The sequence below is a fragment of the Nymphaea colorata genome, chromosome 2, assembly GCF_008831285.2.
Source record: "Nymphaea colorata isolate Beijing-Zhang1983 chromosome 2, ASM883128v2, whole genome shotgun sequence".
Lineage (NCBI taxonomy): Eukaryota > Viridiplantae > Streptophyta > Magnoliopsida > Nymphaeales > Nymphaeaceae > Nymphaea > Nymphaea colorata.
In genome coordinates, this window is record NC_045139.1 from 8,298,068 (window position 1) to 8,321,263 (window position 23,196).

General features: G+C 38.6%; 2 protein-coding genes across 4 annotated transcripts; both read left to right on the top strand.

The window, feature by feature from the left end:
• The first annotated feature begins 725 nt into the window (after positions 1-725).
• Positions 726-8,263, top strand: LOC116249119 (ribosomal RNA-processing protein 8). Of its 3 annotated transcripts, none has more exons than XR_007572665.1 (11): positions 726-1,090; positions 1,205-1,266; positions 1,590-1,641; positions 4,515-4,629; positions 4,798-4,892; positions 6,171-6,277; positions 6,384-6,498; positions 6,574-6,618; positions 6,717-6,781; positions 6,877-7,072; positions 7,882-8,263. XR_007572665.1 is itself a non-coding variant. In XM_031622261.2 (10 exons), the coding sequence occupies exons 1-10, from the start codon at positions 929-931 to the stop codon at positions 6,986-6,988; spliced, it is 930 nt and encodes a 309-aa protein (XP_031478121.1). In that variant the 5' UTR covers positions 727-928; the 3' UTR covers positions 6,989-7,305. The 3 variants fall into 3 exon arrangements, 1 of the variants encoding a protein (XP_031478121.1); XR_007572666.1 differs by having other exon boundaries at positions 7,974-8,263; XM_031622261.2 differs by lacking the exon at positions 7,882-8,263 and having other exon boundaries at positions 727-1,090; positions 6,877-7,305.
• A 3,121-nt stretch (positions 8,264-11,384) lies between these two features.
• Positions 11,385-23,111, top strand: LOC116247402 (uncharacterized). The gene is made up of 10 exons (XM_050075799.1): positions 11,385-11,761; positions 13,722-13,931; positions 14,101-14,267; positions 14,477-14,747; positions 15,243-15,478; positions 16,355-16,922; positions 20,500-20,709; positions 20,939-21,105; positions 21,308-21,578; positions 21,984-23,111. Exons 1-10 carry the CDS (start codon positions 11,473-11,475, stop codon positions 22,235-22,237), a joined length of 2,643 nt encoding a protein of 880 aa, XP_049931756.1. The 5' UTR covers positions 11,385-11,472; the 3' UTR covers positions 22,238-23,111.
• The last annotated feature ends 85 nt before the right edge of the window (positions 23,112-23,196 follow it).

Below are 23,196 nucleotides of genomic sequence, written 5' to 3' on the forward strand. Positions count from 1 at the left end.
GTAGGCAAAATGTCTCGTCCTCCATGTCCAAAGCGACCTCTACCCTTACCTCCTTGATGTCCTCCATTCTCTCGTTCATAACCTACTAAAGTCTCTGTAGCAAGCACTCAATAAAAACTGGTTGAATCTTTCTCTTTTGCTCTCTGCTTCACGATATTCTCGTGAAGAAGAAGCTTTGTCTGTAGTTCTTCAAAGTGGGCAGTTGCGGAACAGTGCTATAGTAAGCATGAAAAAATCAGGTCCTAAGCCATTTATAAGCTATTGGACTTTGTCCTCATCTGAAATAGCACTACCAATGACTACCAACTGATTGGTGACGGCCTTCATGCAACCAATATACTTTATGATTGACATCGAACCCTTCTTCAAATTCTGAAATTCTTTATTTAGAAATAGAAATTGTACTTCTGATATCTGAGAATAAGTCTGAGATAAATTAGTGCATAGCTCTGTTGTAGTGTAATCATCTGAAAGAGTAGCCAATACTTATTGAGAGAGTGTCAAAGTGATGTGGGCAACCAAAGATTGGTCACGTTTTCTCCAAGATGTATATTCTAGATTTTTTGTGAACTTGGAACGTGTGGCACCTTTCTCATCCTTAGATTCATATACAATAGCCTTCGGTGGTGTTGGAGCGGAACCATTGAGATGTTTATCGAGATATTGACTCCGTATAAACGAAAGTATTTGTCTCTTCCAGGTCAAGAAATTAGAATGAGCGAGTTTTTCAGTGACTAGTTGATCCAACACCAACCATCATTCTCATGCACCCAAGAACCAAATAAGCGGGAATCGATCATTATTATCCAAAAGTCCGACCCGCTTTTCTGCCATCTTCTCCAACGGGGATTTGGAGGCGGCAGAAGGTGTGCGGAGCCAGAGGCCTGGCGCTTTGGAGTGTGATCGTAGCAGCCCTGCCGGCGCAGGAATGCAGGACTCCGACAGGAAGCGCAAGAGAGGAAAGCGGAAGCGGGAGCTCCGTCATGACGATCCCCCTCCTGCTGACGTCTCTCCGAAGTGCCGACGGCAATCATCATCCGCATGCCCTAATCCTAATGCCAAAGGATCGTCCTCTTCTTTTCTCGAGAAGGTAATTCTCAATAATCTCCGTCTTTGTTGTCGTTCATCTTCTCGTCCCCATCCATTCCGTTGGGTCCTTTTAATTTCTGGGGCGTCCTTTCTGCTGAAAACAAACAACTTGCAGATGAGAGCGAGGCTGTCCGGCGGTCATTTTCGGATGCTTAACGAGAAGTTGTACACTAGCAAGTGGGTTTCTCCTTCTAGAAGACCTTTCTTTGAGGCTGACTCTTATTTTGTGTAACTGGAACGCTTCTTTATGCTTCAGTATATATAGGGATGTTGTACAGTTTTTTTTTTTTCTTTTCTTTTCCAGTAAGGTTTTGTAATGTTTAAAGTTCCCAGTTACTCATTTTGGCTATAGTACAGTGCATCAGCGCCCTCTTTGTTGTGCTTTAGCTGTGATTGGTTTACTATTGCTAGTTTAAACATTCATGCCTTATGCATGTTATTTAGAACGCAGAAGTACTATTTCTGAACTTCTTTTATTCCTGCACTTTTGCTTTTTGTAGTGGAAATGAAGCATTCGATCTTTTCAGGAAGGACCCTGCCCTATTTGATGTGGTATCTTCGGACAGCTTACACTTTTTGCATTTTTCTCTTTGTTTTCATTTGATTATTTCTCGTGCGTGATAGAAACTGATGCAACTAGGATAAACAGTTTCCATGCCAATACGTTGGGTTCTTTCATATGAACAGTGTTTGAGTACCTGTTTCGTCACGGGATAGAAAGTAAGGAAATCCTGCAGTGGTTGGTTATGTGCCCAGAATCTAGATGACCTTCTTACTGTGATGTTCAAGGCTTCAAGCTGAAGCCAAACATTGATGAGTTACTTCGAAATAGTCATGGTTTGTTTCTCTGTCGGGTCTTCAAGCTGTGACAAGGTTTTGGTCCCATTCGTAACTTGAAGAGAAAAATGAGGGACTATGTTTGCAACTTTTCTTGGATTTTTGAAGCTGCTGTGATGTTTAGCAAAATGTTGGTCTCTTAAAGCAAACTTGGCCTTTGAAAAGGTTACAAATCTGGCAGTCTCTTTTGAGTATTATTTATTGGATAACAATTGCACTGCTTTTTCATTGTGCTCTGCATGCAATTTTGACATATTCTTTCTCCTGCAAATAAAAAAGTTTATGTTAATATGATCAGACTTATGTATTGTTCACTAGGCTTTCCCTAAAGTTGCGTTGATATCTTTAAGTGTGATCCGTACAAACTACTAAATGCAGAGTTTTTAGGGTCTTAGAAATAATACATTGATTGCTATTGAGTGCAGAGTTTTTAGGTTCTTAGAAATAATAAATGATTGAAATCCATAGTAAAAATAAGGTTTCAATCAAATTGAAGAGAAAAAAGAAACCAAAATCAGATCCAGCTACTTGCAAAGGTCTGAAATCATTTTTGCCAAATTAATGGACCTAGCTGATTGGTTGAACTGTAACAACTTTCAGTTATTGTATCTTTTTTCTTTTGCAACTGACTTTTGACGTTATGTTAATTCTGACATTATGTGCAGTCCTGAGCCCTTGCTTTATAATACACAATGGGAACTGATAAATGGAACTCTTTTAAACTTTAAAGTAAGGAGAAAAAGAAACGAAAAACAGATTCAGCTACTTTTGCATACGAAGGTCTGATGTCGTCTCTGTTGAATTAATGAACCTAGCTGGTTGTTGAACTGATTCCATTTTTCTATCTCTATTTTTGTTGCATTTATCTTTTGGCATGATGTTACTTCTGATCTTATGATGGAAGGTCCTGGGTTTAGATAAATGAAACTGAAATGATAAATGGAACTGGGGATAAGTGTTTATTCCTTTGATTTGAATGATGTGATCATGACTGGAGATTAAAAAAATGAAAATATAATGCATCAGCCTATGCATAGGAACGACTTGAATGTAGTTATATGTTGGACATTTTTAGAAATCTTGAAGGGCTTGTCTAGACACCCATGTCCTTTTACTATGAATTTTTCATCCTTCTAGTCTTTTTAGGTGTCATGCTGAGATTTGCCATGTTAAGCACTTAAAGCAATTTTGGGTTGGGCCATCACAGTTTCTAATGAAGCCAAGCTCAACATACGGTCTTGGGTTTCAACATGTGAGAATGTGTATTTAACGCCCTATTTGTGTTAAAAAAAATTTGCATATAGCCCTACATTGAAAATTTAAGAAAGTTTGAATGGATTCTATGCTCATGTCTTATGCTAAAAAAGTGTACTCATGGGTCTTAGTATTTTTGGTTGGGATCTGAAGCTGACTAGGATTAGATTGAAAAAATCAACCATAGAGCTATGTCACATAGGTATGGGTACGGGTGTTGGTGTGGGTACCGGTACTGACCATTTTCAAAAAACTTGGGTGCGGGGGTACGGCCGTATATATATATAAACAATAAGAAATACTTAGAAAATATATATCAAAATAAAGAATATACATCAACATAAACAAATAAATAACATAGAAAATATATATCAACGGCTCTTGCAGTAGTGTGTTTTAGAAACCTATGAAAAACTTTAAACATATGGACAACCAAGCAGCCCCTTAGTCAAATATGAATAGCAATCAAATTTTCACATCCAAAGAATAGAATAAAAAATAAGGTGAAAAAAATTAAATCAAAGTAAAATTAAGCAGTTTGGATCTATAGGTACCCAAGTGTCAAAGTACCCATTTTAGGTACCGGTACAGCGACACGGGTATGTGGACCTTACTGAAGTACCCATGTGACTTAGCCATAGAGGGATTTATGTTAATCCTGGATTGGGTTATCACAGGTTTTGAGGAAAAGGTAAACAAATAATTGCAACAGGTTGCTATATGACTAGAAAAAAGAAATGCGGCAGGTCTCTATGTCTTCTTGGAATGAAAGAGAAGTTCTATTGTCATATTTGATTAAGCAAGGCCATATTTCAATCTTTTGACAGTTCCTAGCCAAAATGTCCATGCCAGTGAGGAAGTCCAAGTCTGATCTCGTTAAGCTTCTTAAGACTAAGAATGTTAACAATGTTAGAAGCTTGGAAAAGGAAAAGAACATGTGGTTACCATCATTCCCATTAACCCTGTTTTCTTTGAAACTTAACTGAAGCTGTTTTCTTTGAAACTTAACTGAAGTAAGAAGGCTTCAATCAAACAGCTGCATGGTTCTGTGAAGTGTGAACAGATAATGGACACCTCAAAATTTCTTAGAATCCTTGGGATTTTGAATTCATAGAGTTTTCACAAAATTTAAGGTGCTGAAAGAGTCCAATCAAGCTTGCTTTTCCCTATGGCCCATTTTGGTGGAGTAATATGGCTTTGTATTTAAATTTTCTTGTCAATGTTATTGATTACATTCAGCAGTAGGAGTATGACATTAATGTGCACTTCTGAAAATTGATATCTGAAAGCTTTATGCTATATGGCTCAGGCATCTGATCTTCTTATGGTTTCAGTATCATTCTGGATATCAAGAGCAGATGTCTCACTGGCCAGTACAGCCTGTGGATAGCATAATCAAGTGGCTTAAAGATCACAGCTCTTCGTTGGTGGTTGCTGATTTTGGTTGTGGTAAGTGTGTGGAGACAGCTTCATGGGCCTGTTGAAAGGATAAATATGTCTAAATTAACCTGATTTTTTGTGGGGTGATAGGTGTAGGTGAAGCCTGTTTCAATATATATTCATTTTTTTGTATATAGCAAATGCCTTCGGTGCTTGACTAATCCAATTTAACTGTAGGAGATGCACGCATTGCAAAATCTGTAAAGAATGTTGTTTTCTCCATTGACCTTGTCTCAAATGATCCGTCTATAATTGCTTGTGACATGTCTAAGGTATGTTTCCTGTGTCTTGGTTGTTTAGTTTGTAATGTGAAATTGTGAACTATCAAATGCATTATAATGTTTGTAATGCGCTAACATTCCTTCTTGCTTATGTCATCCATAAAAAATGGCAATAGTTGTGCCTTTGTGTCCATGAATGTGTCATTAGAACTTATAGGTACAGGTGTTTGTGTGCATGATTAAATCCCCTCTTTCTATGTGATTCAACTTGCTTAAGTGTACCTTGCTGTGAAGGTGTGACAATTATCAGCTTAGGTTGCAAAATATTCTCAATTCTTGATGTTTCTCAGTTCTGTAATCATTTTTTATGATATTATGATCAGATTTAATGCTGGTCCTGTGTATTTATGGGATGAATTCATAAAAAGATACTTTTTGAGTATCATTCCAATTTTATCAGAAACCTTCGATTCTAAGACTTGGCACTCCTCTCTTCTTTGTTTCTATTATGTTTCTTGCTTCCGTTTCAGTATTTCTCTTACTTTTTTCCTTAATTATGATCATCTTGTTAGTAGCCGTCTGATTGTGATTCTGTTGTATATCCTATCTGATGGAGTAATGGCACTGGTCATGAGTTGGAACAAAATCGTCCTGGGTTCAAACCTAATCTTACCATGCATAAGTTGCTGTAATTTTTGTAATTTTGTCGACCATTGCTTATTCGTTTGCTCAGACAAAGTGTACCAATCTACTCCTTAGTTTTGCAACCCTGAAAACATTTATAAGCTGTTCCTTTGGCATATGGATGCAAGCTAAGTCTGTTTTCTACTCCTTAGTTCAGTTTTGCTAATAGTTGAAATACAAAATGTGTCGGGTTGTTGATTATCCCTAATTGGAATCTCTCCTATTGGTGAAGACTGGTTCTGAAAGGCTAAAACTTAGTGCATGCAAACAAACATCCGCATGATTTGATCTTTGTTCTGGAGTCTTTGAAAATTAATTTGTTGGCCCTACGTGGAATATCATGGAATTGATCCTCACATTTTTTTATGAGAAATGCTGGTGTCGTTCACTGCTCGTCTCCTGCACCAAGATGTTGGCTGTTGACGCATCAAAATGGTGATAAGATTGTACTAGTGGAAAAATTTACAAATTTTGTATATGCATTTCAAGTAACAGTTGTACAAATAATAGTTTGCTGTGGAGTAACTTGATCACAGGATCAAACTCAATGTCTAGGATTTGCAGTCTCTGGTTCTTGATTGCCATCATTTGCAAATAACTTTTTTTGCTGGTCTGTTTTATTTCCTCGTGTCATCTTGACCACAGACACCTTTGGCTTCCTCGTCAGTGGATGTTGCTGTATTTTGCCTTTCCTTGATGGGCACAAACTTCCCAAGTTACCTTGAGGAGGCTCATAGGGTGCTTAAGCCAAGGTTATCAATCTTTTGTTAATTGGGAAAGTTTTCACCTTAGGCAGGAGGATGTCTATGTTTTCTGAAACTGTAATTTGTTTAACTTTATGTGTCCACTTTATGTCAGTGGATGGCTATTGATAGCGGAAGTCAAGAGCAGGTTTGACCCAAATAATGGTGGTGCAGATCCTAATATATTCTCTAAATGTGTCCACAAGCTTGGATTCAGTACAGTGTCCAAGGCAAGTGCAAGCATACATGTGTAATTTATAGACCTGTTTTGGAAAACCTTGTACTAATTGTATGACTACATGCAGGATTTCTCAAATAAGATGTTTATTCTTCTTATATTCCGGAAGATGGTATAGTGCAATATATGTTGGTTCGTTTGCAATTGCTTGCTGTTTCTAATATGCATAATCTTTAACACAATTTATAAATCGTCTTGCTGATGTTTCAGGAGGCGAATACATTGAAGAGCAACATTCAGTGGCCAAAATTGAAACCCTGTTTATATAAGCGACGGTGAATATCAGGGCTTAAAGCAGCACCCTGTGTAGGTAATCTCATTCTAGCAGTTATCCGTAAAGCTTGGTGATTCTTTTCCTTCACTTAAGCAGATCTGAAGTGAATACGGGAAATTGGAGCGACTACATTTACGCATTTATGTGCCCTAGAAAAGAGTTTCTCAACTGGCAGCGCGCTTCTCCCTTCAACTGGCACTCTTGTTGACTTGTAAATTGATTGTGAGTTGGCCATGACACCGTGGAAGTCTACCAAGTGATGTTACTAGCATCATGATCAAATCTGCAAGAGGTACATGGGTTGGTTGTATGTCCACGGTGTATTCATTTCTCTCTCTCTCTCTCTATCTTTTCATTAGCAAGCTTGAGATCAGGCAGACCCCGCAAGTGCAATCTTAGAGTTCGGGTATGTTTATATTTTCAAATGTTAATTTGAAGATGTGAAATATGGCGGCCAGACTCTGCCATATTACTCAACCATTTGCACATCCAAAAGAAAATGATGCATGGAGTTTCATATACTAACTGAATGTGAATCTGTTAGTAATTTATTACAACGGTAAAACCACCTTGAAGTGGGATGCCATGCTGGTTTATCTTTCTATACCCGTAAGATACCCATAGATGGATCCTTTGATAGCTTTCTTTAGAAGATGAGGAAATTTTTTAAAAAAAAAATCACTTTACCGTGTTTTAGTTGTAGAGTTGGGTATAAGCGAAAGAGAGTAGTAGGCTATCAAAGCGTATATGAGTAATTATTGGGATATGACCGTATCTCATTCTTGAGATGTACTGGATAGAGTTTGGTAGCGTTATCAGTACTCTAACACAATCAGTCGGCGGCCATTGTGGGAGTTAATCTGGTTGGATAAAGGGTTGTCACTGGTTTAATTTGGTTGGTCATACGCATGCTAGCACAGCTCTAGACCTTAGGCGCAAGAGAAAATGCGGGCTTTAACTTATTGTTCTTGATGGACAATCAATTGACGAGTTTTGATGAAATTGCTTACTTTTGTATCTCAAGCTTATCCAGTTCATGAAGTAAGAGTTTTTCCAGTTCATTAAGCAAAATCTACTCTAAATTATAAACCCTTGGGGCAGGAGAAAAGGAGGGGCTTTAGCTGCTTGTCCTTATTTGACAATCAACTGCCGAGATTTGGCGTAGTGGTAAAGCTGCTCAATCTGTATTTCAGGTGTATTCAGTTCGTGAAGCAAGGTGTTTCAAACATGACTGAGCCTACTGAATGGCCAACTGAGCTGAGAGCTAGACTCTGCCTATATTTTCTTTTCTAGGCCAGGTAGTTGCTTTCATCCTGTGTAAAGCCCCTAAGGCTATACATACCTTCAAGATTATAGCTTGAGTAGACTTTTTGTACATTGGAGCTCGTGTGTCGCTTTTGTCATTGTTTGCAGCCAACAAAAGCAATACATTCAAGTGTAAGAGAGACGATGGGACCTGTTTGTAAGTTTGAACGAGCACAACTTGTTCATTCTCGCTATCTCTTTTCACACTATTTAGTATATATATATATATATATATATATATATGTAGAGAGAGAGAGAGAGAGAGAGAGAGAGAGAGAGAGAGAGAGAGAATAATAAACAACTTATTTGGAAGTTTGAACGAGCACAACTTTTGTAAACTGATTTATTTTATGAGCCGTTTTAGTTAAACTTGTTAGTCCCCGTTTTAGTTAAACATGTTAGTCCTTATCGAGCAGGTGGATGTAATGAATCTTGATTGCGAGTGATTGGGAAAATGAACTAGATTTTTTACCAAAAGAGTGTTTGTCACAGTGATAAGGTTTTTAACGATGACTAGATCACCACAGATTGTAGTTTTTAGTGTTTGAATGACAAAGACCTTTGGCATCACGAGCAATTAAAGGAGAGTGCTTTGCACAATCACGAATGCAAAGCTTTGCGTGTTGACGTTTTACCTTGCCAGATCTTCTTTCCCAACGCTTTGCGAGTGTTTTTGTGTCAAACTAAGAAAGAAATATATGCCTAAGGCCACATGCAGGCAAGCAAGTTGTGAAAGAAAGATCTTCCTAAGGCAAGTTGTGCATGCTAGGAGAAGAGAGTCGCCTTCACTAGCGTGCTGCGCGGTCCCGTCACTTCATTCATACCCTTTAGGCTAGCAAGGAGGAAGAGTGCAAAATCCATTAATAAAAATTCTCTCGTAGTTAATGAAGCGTTTGAAAGAAGGAAATCGATATCTTCTGTTGATGTAACTTTCACCATACTTCCTCAGCTAAATTTGGGTGAAGTTTCCACCATAAAAGTTCAGGGAAGAATTCCTATTGAGTTGAAACTTTATGTTTGGTAATAATAATCAAAACCGTCTTAAGCTTAAGAATTTTCATCCCTGTTTTGCTGCAAGTTAAAATTATTTACACATCTTACTTCCTTCATTCGATGGAGTGCGGAGTTCCAATTACCCTTTCAGGTCGTTCTGATAAAAAAAAAAAAAATCTTCAAATAAAATAACATCACTGCTCTTAAAATTGAGAGAAAGAGCATAGCACACATAAAAGGACATGCACACCATAGTTGGTAAATCCATGACTCAAATCGATAGATGATCGGGTTGGTGGGTTGACTCGTGGACTGAGTAAAGTTTTAAAATAACCTGAATCAGACGAGTCAGGATGTGTCACATCCGAATCCGATTGAGCCAAGGGTGAGTTGGGCGAGTCAAGAGCGAGCTGAGCCAACCTTAACTCAGTAATCAAATCTTCCAGTGACCTGAGCTGACTCGAGCGATTCCGGAGCCGAATCAGTGAGTCGGCCAACCATGATGCGCGCTATTCTTCAACAAAATGCAAAACCCAGTTTAATAAAACCAGAAGGCAAGGCCGACAAGAGATCGCAGGTTTAAAAACCGTGACTAAATTTCCTTGATAAAAAATGGAAGCCGCAAAACGTCAACAGTTTAATATATTTTTCACTTTAGGCTATGTCCTGTTGAATAATTGCCGACTTAAGATCCTTTCAATAAAGTTAAGGACGCGTTGGGACAGGCTGCCAAACTCCCAACTTGTTCATATAAAACAAGAAAATAGTAATAATTTTGCATGGCCTTGTTGCAACCTTTGCACATGGTGAGGAAAAGAAAGTTTGAGTTGGTAGCTTAGAAAAAGCTGGTCGCGGACGTGATCCTCCGTTTTTTATGTTATGAGCCATTAAGAAAATGGAGCTACCAATGAAAATGGTACCAACCGGATGGAGAGAAGGGGGAGGGCTTTGGCGCTTCTTCGGGTAGCTTCCGCGCACTCGAAATGAAAACAACACCAATAAATTAATAACACCGTAGATTTTTTTAAGCGCGTAACCCCGGCGCATCTCTACCTCCATAAAACTTAGATAAGCTTTGTCAGCAGCAGGGGCGGAGCCAAGGGAGGTCTGCAGGAGCCCTGGCCCCCTCAAAATTTTCTTTTTTTAAAAATGTACATGTATATTTTAAAAACTTTCAGTTGTCCTATATAAAAATTAAAATATATATATATATATATATATATATTTCAGCCCCGTCAAAATTTAGAAACTTTAATTGGCCCTCCCTCATGAAAAATTTTTAACTTTGCCCCTGGTCAGCCGGTTATCGAAATGGAAATTTAGATTCAGGAGGACAGTCTGTTAAAATCATGGTTATGAATCAGCAGAAAAATATTATGATATACCTTTCCCAAATTATAAGAAATCTATAAAGCCCAATTAAAAGACTCTGAAAATATAAAAACTGATTAAAAAAAAAAAAACAGTATGTGATTACATGTTACCGACATTGGACCAGCGACGAATTGGATCAAGCCAATTTAGGCTGATTTTTACTACCCTTGGATGCCTGGTTCTACCAACTTTGAGATTTTGTAAATGAAAGTACTTTTAAGGAGGTTAGAACCTAAGGCCAGCTAACAAATAGTCAGGGCTCCTTCTTAGTCGCGGTAACTCCTAAAATTCATTCCCTCTTCTGAACTAATTCTACACTTTCTAGGTGAGTATGATGAGTATTCAGAAGAGAGTCGAAGCTCCTACCTAACTTCTTGGTCCAAAGACCGAAGAAGACATGTTTGACCATAGATCAACCTATTTAGATATGTAAATGGGTTGGATATATCTGACTTCAAATCATTTAGACAGTTTAGTGAATAAAATCCAAATCTGACTACTAAGCAGATTCAAATTCAATACAACACTCTGCAACTGAATCTAACTTCGACTTGGGTACCTGACCTAGATTTGATAACCATCAAACTCTATTTATACAGAGATATAAAATGGCAGATCTTCTAATGCTAATGGGGTTTCGAATTAGATTCAAATTTTAGATCAAAATCCTCAAACACTTGATGCACCTCGGAATTCAAACGGGTTTATGCATCTTGGTTCTAAAGGAAAACGGGCTACGGGATGAAATGGATATTCTTCTATCCATATCCATGATACGAAATCCAGATCCACGAATCTTACACCTAACGGACCTGGAGCCTCGAGTCGATCCAAGATCTGTATCCAAAAGACTAGCCCCGGTCGCTTAGCTCGGACCCAACCCAATGATGAAGCCGAGATAGCTCGCTGCCCGAGATCTGTGGCACGGCCGCTACAGATAACAGAAACAGTACATAAAGCCGCACCTCAGGCTCTCAGGTGCACCGCAAGCTCCAAAGAAGAAGAAGAGAAGAGAGAGCGATGGGTGGACGGAGAGCATCTTTGGTGGCTCTGCTCCTGCTGTGCGCCGCCGTTGCTGCTCTACGAGGTAGAGCAGCAGACGTCATTGGTGGGTCCGATTCTTCTTCTTCTTCTTTGAACAGAAGTGCTGCTTGCGGTTTTCCGGCCATCTTCAACTTTGGGGACTCGAATTCCGACACGGGCGCGATATCAGCGGCCTTCAACAGGATTCCTCCGCCAAATGGCATGACGTACTTCCACAGGCCCTCCGGCCGCCCCTGCGATGGCCTTCTCATTATTGACCACTTCGGTACACCACCACCTCTCTAACTCTTTTCTTTCTTGTTTCTTTTTTTGCCATTTTTTTGTGTGACGGCGATGTAGATGGGGGAGTTCACCGGATTCCGTTCGAATTGTGACAATTGCCATCAAGCCGCAGTAAGCCGGAAAATCGAGCTTCTAGAGTCCAATTAAATCCCTTCTTTTGAGCTAGAGACTGACTGAGAACCCGGAGCGGAATCGAGTACTATTATTGGCTACAATCGACCGCTCTGACTTGTCCAATCTACTCCTACCAAATATTAACTTTCAGATGAGTTCTATAAGCATCAGCTACGCTGAGGAACAGTGTCATGGAGTTTGAGCTTGTTATTTGACCTCTCTGCCCATTTGATAAAAGAAACTTGCAACTCGAGCTGGCCTGAGTCAGAGGTTTGATATACATATTTAAACATCGTCTCTTTATATTTTTATTTTATATCCTTTTTTATTTCTCTTTATATATATATATATATGTATATTCTTTGTCGTGATGCTAACAGCCGAATCCCTTAAAAACTCTTGACATGCTGCCGATGGTTCTCTTTAGAAATTATTGACATGTCGCTTAGTGCTTCCTTAAAAGTTCTTGATATAAGCCAAGATTTTGGATTGACAGTCGAGCTTTGCCTTGGAACTAAATAAGCCGTGCTTAAGTTGCCAACAAAGTCTTCAGGCCTATTTGAGCTCAGTGACAGTTTTGCTCACCTGTCATGTAGGCCTTTGGCTCAAAAGCAAGATACTTGTTTGGTTCTTAGGTACAGCGATCCAGATTAGGGACTTGGATTATGACTTTCCAAGTTTGAATACCGTGGCTTTGTAAGCCTTGGGATTTGAGTTCTAACAATCTCTTGGAAACTGTTTTTTTTTTTATGGACGTAAGGTCTCATGTTCTTGGACCTGAACCTTAAAAGTAATCTATGGGTTTCTGTCACGCGTTAAATGCGACTAATAATTAATGTTTTTATCGTCACCAAAAGACACCGACCGTATTTTAAAAGCTGGCTTGGTTTATACAAAATGTTGTCTTTAAGCACCATCCAAACATAGGCTTAATTTTTCTTTTCTTTTTTTAGTATTGCCGTGGAGCAGAACATTGGACTCGGCCTATGGGCCCAATCCAATACAAGTGGAGCTAAACAATTCTAAGGCTGGAGAACTTATACATATATATATATATATATATATATATTACTTTTTTTTTGTAAAAAATATGGAGATGGTGTAAGTTTGATACCCTTGGCCGTCCAATAGAAAAACTATCCTTGCCTACTGTAATGCGTGATAGCATCAACCGTAAATAGTTAAGACTTAAGAGATCACTTTTCTTTCGCATATCTACCACTTTCTTTTCATTTGTTTTTCTCCTGAGCTTTCTGATAGTTATAGATTTATCCGACAAAAGTGTGAAAATTACAAAACCAATTAGCTACCGACAGCAGTGTTATCTTCAAAATGTGATATGCTTATATACTCTTCATCATCTAAATAAATGCTGGGGTGAAAGACCTCGACATGCCAATTAGTTTAATCTGTGATATTTGTGCGGGTGTTTGGTAACACCTGCATGTTTGGGTAGTATAAATTTCAATATTATTTAGCAAAGTAAATTAGTAATTATAAAGTGTTATGAGTGTGATTCGTTTAAAATACTTTTTAATATAAGTTTGGATGGACTTGTTTATTTCATGTGTGGTGTGTGTTTGTGTGTGCATGCACGCACGTGTGTATTATACAGCGATCATATTTTCTGCGTAAGACAAGATTTATATAAGGGAGGAGCAATGATTTTATGTAGCAATATGTGGAAATTTATCATGTATTGCATTATATTCCCGCATAGAGGAGCAGATGTATTATATAAGGGAGGAAAAATGATTTTAGTAGTAACAAGCGCATGATTAAACAAAATGGGTTGCAATATATATGAGATTTGCTTTGTTTCCTTGCAGCTCAATATCTAGGCTTTCCCTTCCTGCACCCTTATTTGGACTCCATTGGAGCAAAGTTTCTGCAAGGAGCAAATTTTGCTGCTAGTGGAGCCACAGTTCAACATCTGAACTTGACTCTGTTCGATGGTGGTCTGTGCCCGTTTTCTTTAGATTACCAGCTGGCTCAGTTCTCTCAATTGCAAAATCGGTCCAGTGAATGCTACAACGAAGGTAATCGAAAATGAGAAGGAAAATAATGTTGTAATCTAGCATGTTATTTTGTGTTTCTTATCAGTTAGCTCAGTTCGTCCAACATCAATTTCGAATACTTCTTTCTCTTTTTGTCTCGAAAACTTGTAGATTCGCCTCAAAGTAATAGCTTCAATGTTGGCCTTTTTAGGATGCTCGTATAACGGTGAACTACCCAAATCAAATATCTTTTCAGAGGCTCTGTACACATTTGATATAGGTCAAAACGATTTAACGAACGGCTTTCGGAAGCTGCCAATGGCTCAAGTTGCTGCCATCATTCCAGGCGTTCTTGCTCAAGTGTCATACACAATACAGGTAAAAGAAAGCCGGCGCCATTTTTGTATATCTTGTTTAAATTTTCATGATCTTAACATGATATATTGGCAAAGAACAAGATACAAATTTATATTTTTGACATTAAAGAATATCAAATGCAAACGTGCCAAAAATACAATCAACATCACAGTAAAGTTCGTGGATATTACGGTAGTAAAGTAGTGTGTATCTTCTTCTTGATCATGCAGAGTCTGTACAGGAGAGGTGCAAGGTACTTTTGGATTCACAATACAGGCCCACTTGGCTGCCTACCTCTCTATGTCATCTATGGTCCTTTCACAAATTTCACCAAGGACAAGCTTGGATGCGCAGTTTATCCAAACAATGTTGCCATGGAGTTCAATCGCCAGCTGAAGCAATTGGTGAGGGAGCTGAGAACCAAGCTGCCTCTTGCTGCATTGACATACGTCGACATCTACTCCGCGAAGTATAGACTGATCAGTCAAGCAACTAAGCTTGGTAATTCTCGATCTCCTCTGCTCTTTCTTGATACTAGGATTTCAGAACAGGCAGTCAAGATTGACTATGACAGGATTTGAAAATGTTCATGTGCATCAATCTTAAAAAAAGAGTTCACGCAGCTCTATTCTCTGGTCGATCTCCTGGACCCATAGATGAGTTTGTCATGCCATGTAGTTGAGGTGAAGCAATTTGGTGAAGTGCTTGCTTTTCAAAACAAGAAAACGAGTATAACTGTAAGGTAACTCAGGTTCCGAAGCAGCCCTTAAGCAAGCAAACACATATTGAGAATTCTATCTTAAACAAAACAATCTGCATGAACTTATGGTAGTGTTTGGACGACAATCCAAAACAGCTTTTCTGAAGAAAAACGATCAGGCTTGTTTACGAGCTCTGCCAACATAAAATATCAAAAGTTTAGCTTACAAACACATTGTTTGAAGGTTAGGAATTCTTATTACTGGTCACTGAACGTGGTATGTATTGATGGTGCAGGTTTTGTTGATCCACTGAAGCTCTGCTGCGGTGGAGGTGACAAGTTGATCTACTGTGGATACAGTGCAATTGTGAATGGCGTTGAAGTTGCTGCTCCTATTTGTGCAGATCCATTGAAGTATGTGAGTTGGGATGGGATACATTATTCGCATGCAGCAAACCAACTGATTGCCAAGCAAGTTGTTGATGGATCATTTTCTGACCCTCCAATCGCTCTAGATAAAGCCTGCCATCGTATGAATTGAGGTCGGGCCTTTCCACAATCCAAGAGGGAAAGATCATATCTGGGAAAATAAATGCTTAGCATATCATGATGTGGGTTCTGTTCCCTTCCCTAAGTATCTATTGTTGCCAAATCACTGTTTTCTGGATCAGTATGATATACCAGTGACCAATCGGTTTACCTCAATTACAAAAGAGAAAAAGGACATAATCGATGCGACGGACTCAAGAAAGCTAATGGAGCATATTAAATATCCTGCACACTTGCTTTTCCTATTAGTAGAAAAACAGATGAAGAGAAAGGCAAAAAGAAGTCTTATACTGATCATTTTGTGTCATTCTTACACATAAGCTTTTATATTCATAAGATCGGTGATAAAATATGTGAATTAAGTAATTATGAGGACTACAAGCCTGACAACGAGTTATCAGATCAATTGGATTGATTATCTAAAAATGACAATTCGAAGTTATTTTTCTCATAAGAGAGATAAGTAGTGATTTGCTCACAACCCATAAAATTTGCTTCACTTATGCACACTAACGTTTTATTATTTATAACTTATTTATATTTAAAATTTAAAATAATAGTGCCCCTTAGCTACAATTTTCTGCCTCCACCAGTGTCCATTAATCTAGGCATTTAGTAAGCCTATAACTATGATATGAAAATTGAACAGGATTCAATCACCATGACTTGTGAATAATACAAAATGAATTCATGATGCTTAATACAAACGCTCTATTGCGGATATAAACCTGGTTATATGTGCTATATTGGTGTAGTATAGTTGATGACTAAAATGTTATTAAAAAAAATTGTTCAGACAAAAATGAAAATAAAAAAATAAATAAATAAACTATAAAAGATATTTTAATAAATTACCAAAATATCCTTTTTCTTCTCCTTACCGATAAGCCTTTGTCCTTCCATGGGTGATGGGACCGTGCTTTTTGTGCATTCGTGGGACATTGGAGCTGCAGCCTTGAATGGATCGACGGTCTATATCCAATTGACCCGACCCGACTTCGCTTGGGTTCATAATTTGTGCGACCGCTCGCTGCCCGAGAACTGTTGCCGCTGTGTGTGCGTACAACAAATAACGTCAGAAAAAACAGTATATAAACCAGCGCTCATCTGCACCCGCAGCCGCATAGCTCCAAATGAAGACAGTGAGAACGAGAGAGATGGGTGGACAGACAGCATCTCTGGTGGCTCTGCTTCTGCTCTGCGTTGGCGTTTCTGCGCTGGGTGGAGGAGACAGCGTGGTCGTTCAATCCGAGTCTTCTTCGAGCGCTCGTTGCCGTTTTCCGGCCATCTTCAACTTTGGGGACTCGAACTCCGACACCGGGGGATATCAGCGGCCTTCAACAGGACTCCCTCGCCGAATGGCATGACATACTTCCACAGACCCTCCGGCCGCCCCTGCGACGGCCTTCTCATCATCGATCACTTCGGTACACCACCACTACCACCCTCCTTCCTCCTCCGCTTTTCTTTTTCCTTCCTTCCTCTTCCTCTTTCTTTGTTTGACTGCCGGTGACGGCGGTGGAGGAGTTAGCCGGATTCCCGCCGCAATAAGCGTCGAAATTGGAGCTTTCCTCCGAACCCACGTGAGCCGGTGCACTAGAAACTCAAAGAGTCGACGATCCGTCCAATGAGCTTCCCCTTTTTGGCGCTAAACACGGAGGGAGACTATTCTTGGCTACATCGACGGCTCTCATTTGTCCAATCTCTACACTACGCGATCTCTTGTTTCCTGGATCTCTTTTCTTTTCGTGGACAGTGTAGATCCAGTGGATGTCGGACCCGACCCGACCCGGCCCACCCCCCCACTAATGGCATTTCCGTATGAACGAGCCCTGTAGTTTCAGATGAGTGGTGAGTTCATAAGCATCAGCAACAACGACGGAACAGTGTCTGTCACTGCGGAGTTCTGTTAATCATCATGTACCGTATCGGACCATGTCTTTTAGGCCTCTGACCCGGTTTAAAAAACAAGGTACTTCTTTGGTTTTGAACGTAGTTTTAATTACCTTTTAATTATTTTTTAAATAGGAAAAGAAAGAAACTAAATCGGCACGCGTATCGGCTGGGAGGGTAACAAAACTTTTCCCAGACTCCGCCGCTGGTTAGATCAGGGAATTGGAATTGGAATTGGATTCTGACTTCCGAGTTTGAGTACTCTTGATTTTTAGTCCTTGTAGTTTGAATTCAAAAAATCTCTGAAAACTCTTTTTCCTCTTTTGGGTGAACTTAAGTTTTCACGTTCCTCAAACTGAACTAGTGATAAAATCTGGTTTTAGATTATCGCCATAAGAAACAAGATGTAGGCTCTGGCCTCTGGTTCGGGCCACTTGTAGGTTCGGGCCTCTGGTTCGGTTGATGTTAACCCGCTTTCTAACACTTTCGGTTTTAACCCCGCAAAATGATAGGAATTAGGATAACCATCTATTTAATAACCCTCTTTTATAAGTTCTTGAAGATGTTCAATGAAAAACTAAATTTTTGACATGTTACACCAATTGTCAACGAAATCAACTTATAGTATTAAATTTCTTCCAATACAACCCCGGTGGTTGGCTGGTAATTGCTATTAAATTTCTTAAACAAGCAAAATAAATCTTATATAAGCATCGTAGGTCATGTGACGCTTTCACGCATAAATTTTACTATTTAAAATTGGATGGTGGCCATTGGTGGATATCAATGTGGTTCGATCGTGAACTTTTTATTGGATTATGAGCTTTATTGTGGTTTACAAGTATAATTTAGTGGAATGCCCTAAAGGGAAAAATTTTGGGTTAAGGGCATTAACTTGTTTTTTTGCTAAAATGATGATTGTTTGCCGAACTCACTTCGATCTGATGTGAGTACGACATGTGGTTGTAGTTGGACAAGGTGGAGCTTTGTCGCCAGAAAAGATTTCAAAAGCTGGCGTGGGCAGTAGCCCACACTAGTCACACACTAGCTCCGCTACTGGTGGCCATCAGTTTTATAATCAATGGAGATGAGACACGGTACCAAGTTAAAGGTAGATTATCTCCATTTCGTTCTCTCTTGCAACCCGGACAGGAGACTTCGGCTCTCATTTGGGTACCCATAAAGTTTTAGTGGAACAATCAGAAAAATAGATACCTTCAGCCAAAGGGCATGGATTCATCATGAACACTTCGCTAATTGCAGGAAAGTGAAAAGTGCATATCCCTTGAGTTTTGAAGTACTTGAAATTTTGACGGCAGAAATACATGTGGGCTGTTGTGGGCCAGCCCATTAAAATTTGGATTGGAAAACTTAAAATTACAACGTGACAACTCAAAATTTCACATGGGGCACCTACACAGACCTGTGCATGCAGGTGACTCAAGTAGGGACACAACGAGTCGAGCTACTCGAGCTCGACTCGTTTAAGCTCGACTCATAAGCGAGTTCAAGCTGCTTCATTAGTTAAACAAGTCGAGCTCGAGTTCACGAGCCAACTCGTTTAACTAATCGAGTCGAGTTCGAGTTCACTCAAGTGGACTCGTTAAAGCTCGACTCGGCTCGTCATTAAAATATCGGTTTTAAAAAAACTGGTTCGAGCCTTAGTCGAGCTCACGTATTTTATCCTTAGTCGAGCTCACGTATTCGAGCCTTAGTCGAGCTCGAGCTCAACAAATATGGATGACTGTAAACGAGCTTATCGAGCATAATCGAGTCGAGTCGAGTTCGACAAGTGACTATCGAATTGAGTTCCAGCCAGGATAGTCGAGCTCGTGTCTTACTTAGTCGAGCCGAGTTCGAGCTGACCGAGCTAGGGCTCGACTCAGCTCGTGTTCAGCCCTAGACTCAAGTGCTCCTTGACCAAAAAAATCCTGGCTCCACCATTGGCCCAAACCCCCGGTCGATGTTTGAATTCAGGCCAGCCACCATTTGGGATTTTTGCAATGAAGAAAATTTCTACTTGTACATATAGTTTTTTGCACAAGAAGTTTTTTGCTATTTGAGTAAGCATCGTAGAAGAAAGCTGTCGCTGCCTAGCTATGATAACACGGTATTATCAACTATGTATCTGCAAGAGTTCATTTTTCTTTTCCACATCTACCACTTTTTTTTTTCATTTGTTTCTCGCATGAGGTGAGCTTTCTTATATTTATTGGTGTTTTTTACATTTTAAGAGCCATTAACATTTTCATGATTAAAATAAGCATTTCAAATCTGAAAAACGATTGACTTGACATACCACCTTAATATCATATCTATAACTAAATTGCACAACAAATAGGCCGATAATTTATTTTAAGGGGTTTGGTTTTTGTCTCTGTTGTCAAATACACCTAGTTCTCTCTCTCTCTCTTTTATATTTATATATATATATATATATATATATATATATATATATATTTATTTATTTATTTATTTATTTATATTTATATTTATATTTATATTTATGATTAAAATGACACATTTAAAATCGAAAACCTCATTGACTTAATACATATATATATATGCATCAAGTCAATCAGGTTTTCGCTTTTAAATGTTTTAACCTTAATCATCAAAAAGTTAACAGTTCCCAAAACAATATAATTTTGGTACTTAAAAAAAATCAACATTGTTTATGAAACTGATTTAAATTTAAACTTGTTTTACACTAAATTAGTAATTATAAACTGTTAGAATGTTGATCTTTTGTTACAAATATATTTAAAAGAAAATCAGGTGGTCCTTTTCTTTTTCCTGACATTTATGGTCTGTGTGTATATACATACATACACACATACATATGTTTGTGTGTGTATGTATGTGCATTTGTATAGTGGAAAATTTATCGTATATTGCATCCTATTTTTTTTCATAGAGCAGCAGATTTACATTAAGGAGAAGCAATGATTTTATATAGTAATATGTGAAAATTTATCATCTATTTCATCAAATTTTCTGCATAGAGGAGCAGATTTTCATAAGGAACAATGATTTTAGTTAGTAGAAATATTCGCATGATTAAACAAAATGATTTGCAATGCACATCTGATTTGCTTTATTTCTTTGCAGCTCAGGACCTAGGCTTTCCCTTCCTGCACCCTTATTTGGACTCAATTGGAGCAAGGTTTCTGCAAGGAGCAAATTTTGCTGCTAGTGGAGCCACAGTTCAACATCTGAACTTGACTCTCTTTGATGGTGGTATAAGCCCAATGTCATTAGATTACCAGCTAGCTCAGTTCGCTCAACTGCAAGATCGATCCACTGAATGCCACAAAGAAGGTACTTGAACTTGAAAAGGAAAACAATGTCATAACTGAGCACGGGATTGTCTTCGTCTTCTTTTTGATCAGTTGCACAGTTCGCCCATCATCAACGTCACACATCTTCTTTTATTTTTTATCTTCAAAGATGAACAGTAAAGAAAATTATGTTTTCTATACTAACGCAATTTGAGTTCACTTCTTATAGATTTGCACCAAAGTAATGCCTTCAATATTGGCCTCTTTAGGGTTCTGGTATGAAGATCAACTGCCCAAATCAGATATCTTCTCAGAGGCTCTGTACACGTTTGACATCGGGCAGAATGATTTAGCAAATGGCTTTCGAAAGCTGCCAATGCATCAGGTTCCTGCCATCATTCCAGACGTTCTTGCTCAATTCTCATACACAATACAGGTAAAGGCCAAGCACCATTCTTGTATATCTTGTTCAAATCTTCATGCTTTCAACATGATATAGACAAGATACGTTAGGTTATATTTTTGACATTAAAGAATATCAAATACAATGTGAATGTCACAAAAATGCAATCAACATTACAGAAAAGCTCATGGACATTACAATAAAGTATATCTGTTTTTTCTTCTTGATTATGCAGAGCTTGTACAGGAGAGGTGCAAGGTACTTCTGGATTCACAATACAGGCCCAATTGGCTGCCTACCTCTCTATGTTATCTATGGTCCTTTCACAAATGTCGCCAAGGACAAGCATGGATGCGCAGTTGATCCAAACAAAGTTGCTATGGAGTTTAATCGCCAGCTGAAGGAATTGGTGATGGAGCTGAGAACCAAACTGCCTCTTGCTGCATTGACATATGTCGACGTCTACTCCGCGAAGTATAGACTGGTCACTAGAGCAACTAAGCTTGGTAATTCTTGACATCCTCTTCTCTCTTTTGCTAGGATTTCAGAACTACTCGACTTAAGATCTTGTTGCACCATGTAGTTGAAATAAAACAATTTGGTGAAATGCTTGTTTCTGCAAACAAGTGAGCTCAGAGTTGGATTTCTATCTTAATCCCATCAATCTGCACTATGTTCTTTGCTCAATAAAAACCCAAATCAACATTGTTCACTGCATCTGCATACAGGCTTGAGTTTTGCTTGCGTTCATGTTCAACAGAGCTGCCAAGTTTGAATACATCAACTTCAATTCGTCTGGCGCGTTTATGAGCTCTGCCAACATAGAATATCAGAAATTTAACTTTCAAACTCATTGTTTAAAGATCAGGTATGTTTATTAGCAGTATCTAAACATGGTATTCATGGTGCAGGATTTGTTGAGCCATTGAAGTTCTGCTGTGGAAGAGGTGACAAGTTAGACATCTGGGTTGGCTGTGGAAAGAGAGGAATTGTGAACGGCGTGGAAGTTGTTGCTACTACTTGTGCTGATCCGTCAAAGTATGTAAGTTGGGATGGGATCCATTACACCCACACAGCAAACAAACTGATTGCCAACCAAATTTTTCATGGATCCTTTTCTGACCCTCCAACCGCTCTACCTGACGCATGCCATCGCATGAATTGAGATTGTGGCCTTTCTCATGCCACAATCCAAGAGATGAACATATCTTTGATTTGGGCTTATTTTCTATTTTCGAATCCGATCAATTAATCCAACCCCCAATCTATCTGATATATATATATATGAGAGAGAGTGGTTCGTAGAAACTAGACCAATAGGTCAGGGACAAAAACCAAACTCTTTAAATATGATATTTAAAATGTTTTATTTTTTAAATCTATCATTATCAATATTATCTTAAGGATAAGTCGACGTATATATTAAGTTGATCATTTTTTTTTTATCTTAATAGTATTTTTATAATAAGGGAAAATGAATGGCTCTCATAACATTAACATTTTGGTAATCGAAAAATCAACACTTTTCATAAAAACAACTTGTTTTAAAGCATGTTTATATGTAAATAGTATTTTTAAATATATTAAGATGTCTATAGTTTTTATCTCGAACCTAAATGCCTGTTTTACCAATTTCTCTCTCTTCTCTCCCTCCTATATATATATATAGTTTAGATGAATGGTGAGAGGTAAGAAAATATCATAAAAGCTTTAGAAAGATATGTGAAAATCATTCCACATTTGGGGCAGTAGATAAGGCTTAATCCCACTATATATAATTTAGATGAATGGTGAGAGCTAAGAAAATATCATAAAAGCTTTAGAAAGATATGTGAAAATCATTCCACATTTGGGGCACTAGATAAGGCTTAATCCCACCGGCGGATACCCATTCGGTCCGTTGCTGATAAGCACTTTTCGTGGCCCCTCCCAACCGCACCTTACGATCAAATGTGACCGTTGTCCTTGTCCCGAATGACCGAAAAAGAAAGAGGAGAAAAGGGACAAAAGCGTAACGGACAAAAAGTTCTGACCTCCGTCGGTTCACCTCAAAAAGGAACAGAACCGAACAAAAATGGGCCACCATTTGGTTCCGAACGCCGGGTCCCACCTAAAGCGTATCCG

What these genes read in the sequence shown, in the direction of transcription:
- LOC116249119 (XM_031622261.2), top strand. Translation starts at nt 929, where the DNA reads ATGCAGGACTCCGACAGGAAGCGCAAGAGAGGAAAGCGGAAGCGGGAG. An exon ending in ACCCTGCCCTATTTGATGTG is followed by an intron (nt 1,642 to 4,514) that starts GTATCTTCGGAC and finishes TTATGGTTTCAG; the next exon opens with TATCATTCTGGATATCAAGA. An exon ending in GATTCAGTACAGTGTCCAAG is followed by an intron (nt 6,499 to 6,573) that starts GCAAGTGCAAGC and finishes GACTACATGCAG; the next exon opens with GATTTCTCAAATAAGATGTT.
- LOC116247402 (XM_050075799.1), top strand. Translation starts at nt 11,473, where the DNA reads ATGGGTGGACGGAGAGCATCTTTGGTGGCTCTGCTCCTGCTGTGCGCC. An exon ending in TCTCATTATTGACCACTTCG is followed by an intron (nt 11,762 to 13,721) that starts GTACACCACCAC and finishes GTTTCCTTGCAG; the next exon opens with CTCAATATCTAGGCTTTCCC. An exon ending in CACTGAATGCCACAAAGAAG is followed by an intron (nt 20,710 to 20,938) that starts GTACTTGAACTT and finishes TGGCCTCTTTAG; the next exon opens with GGTTCTGGTATGAAGATCAA.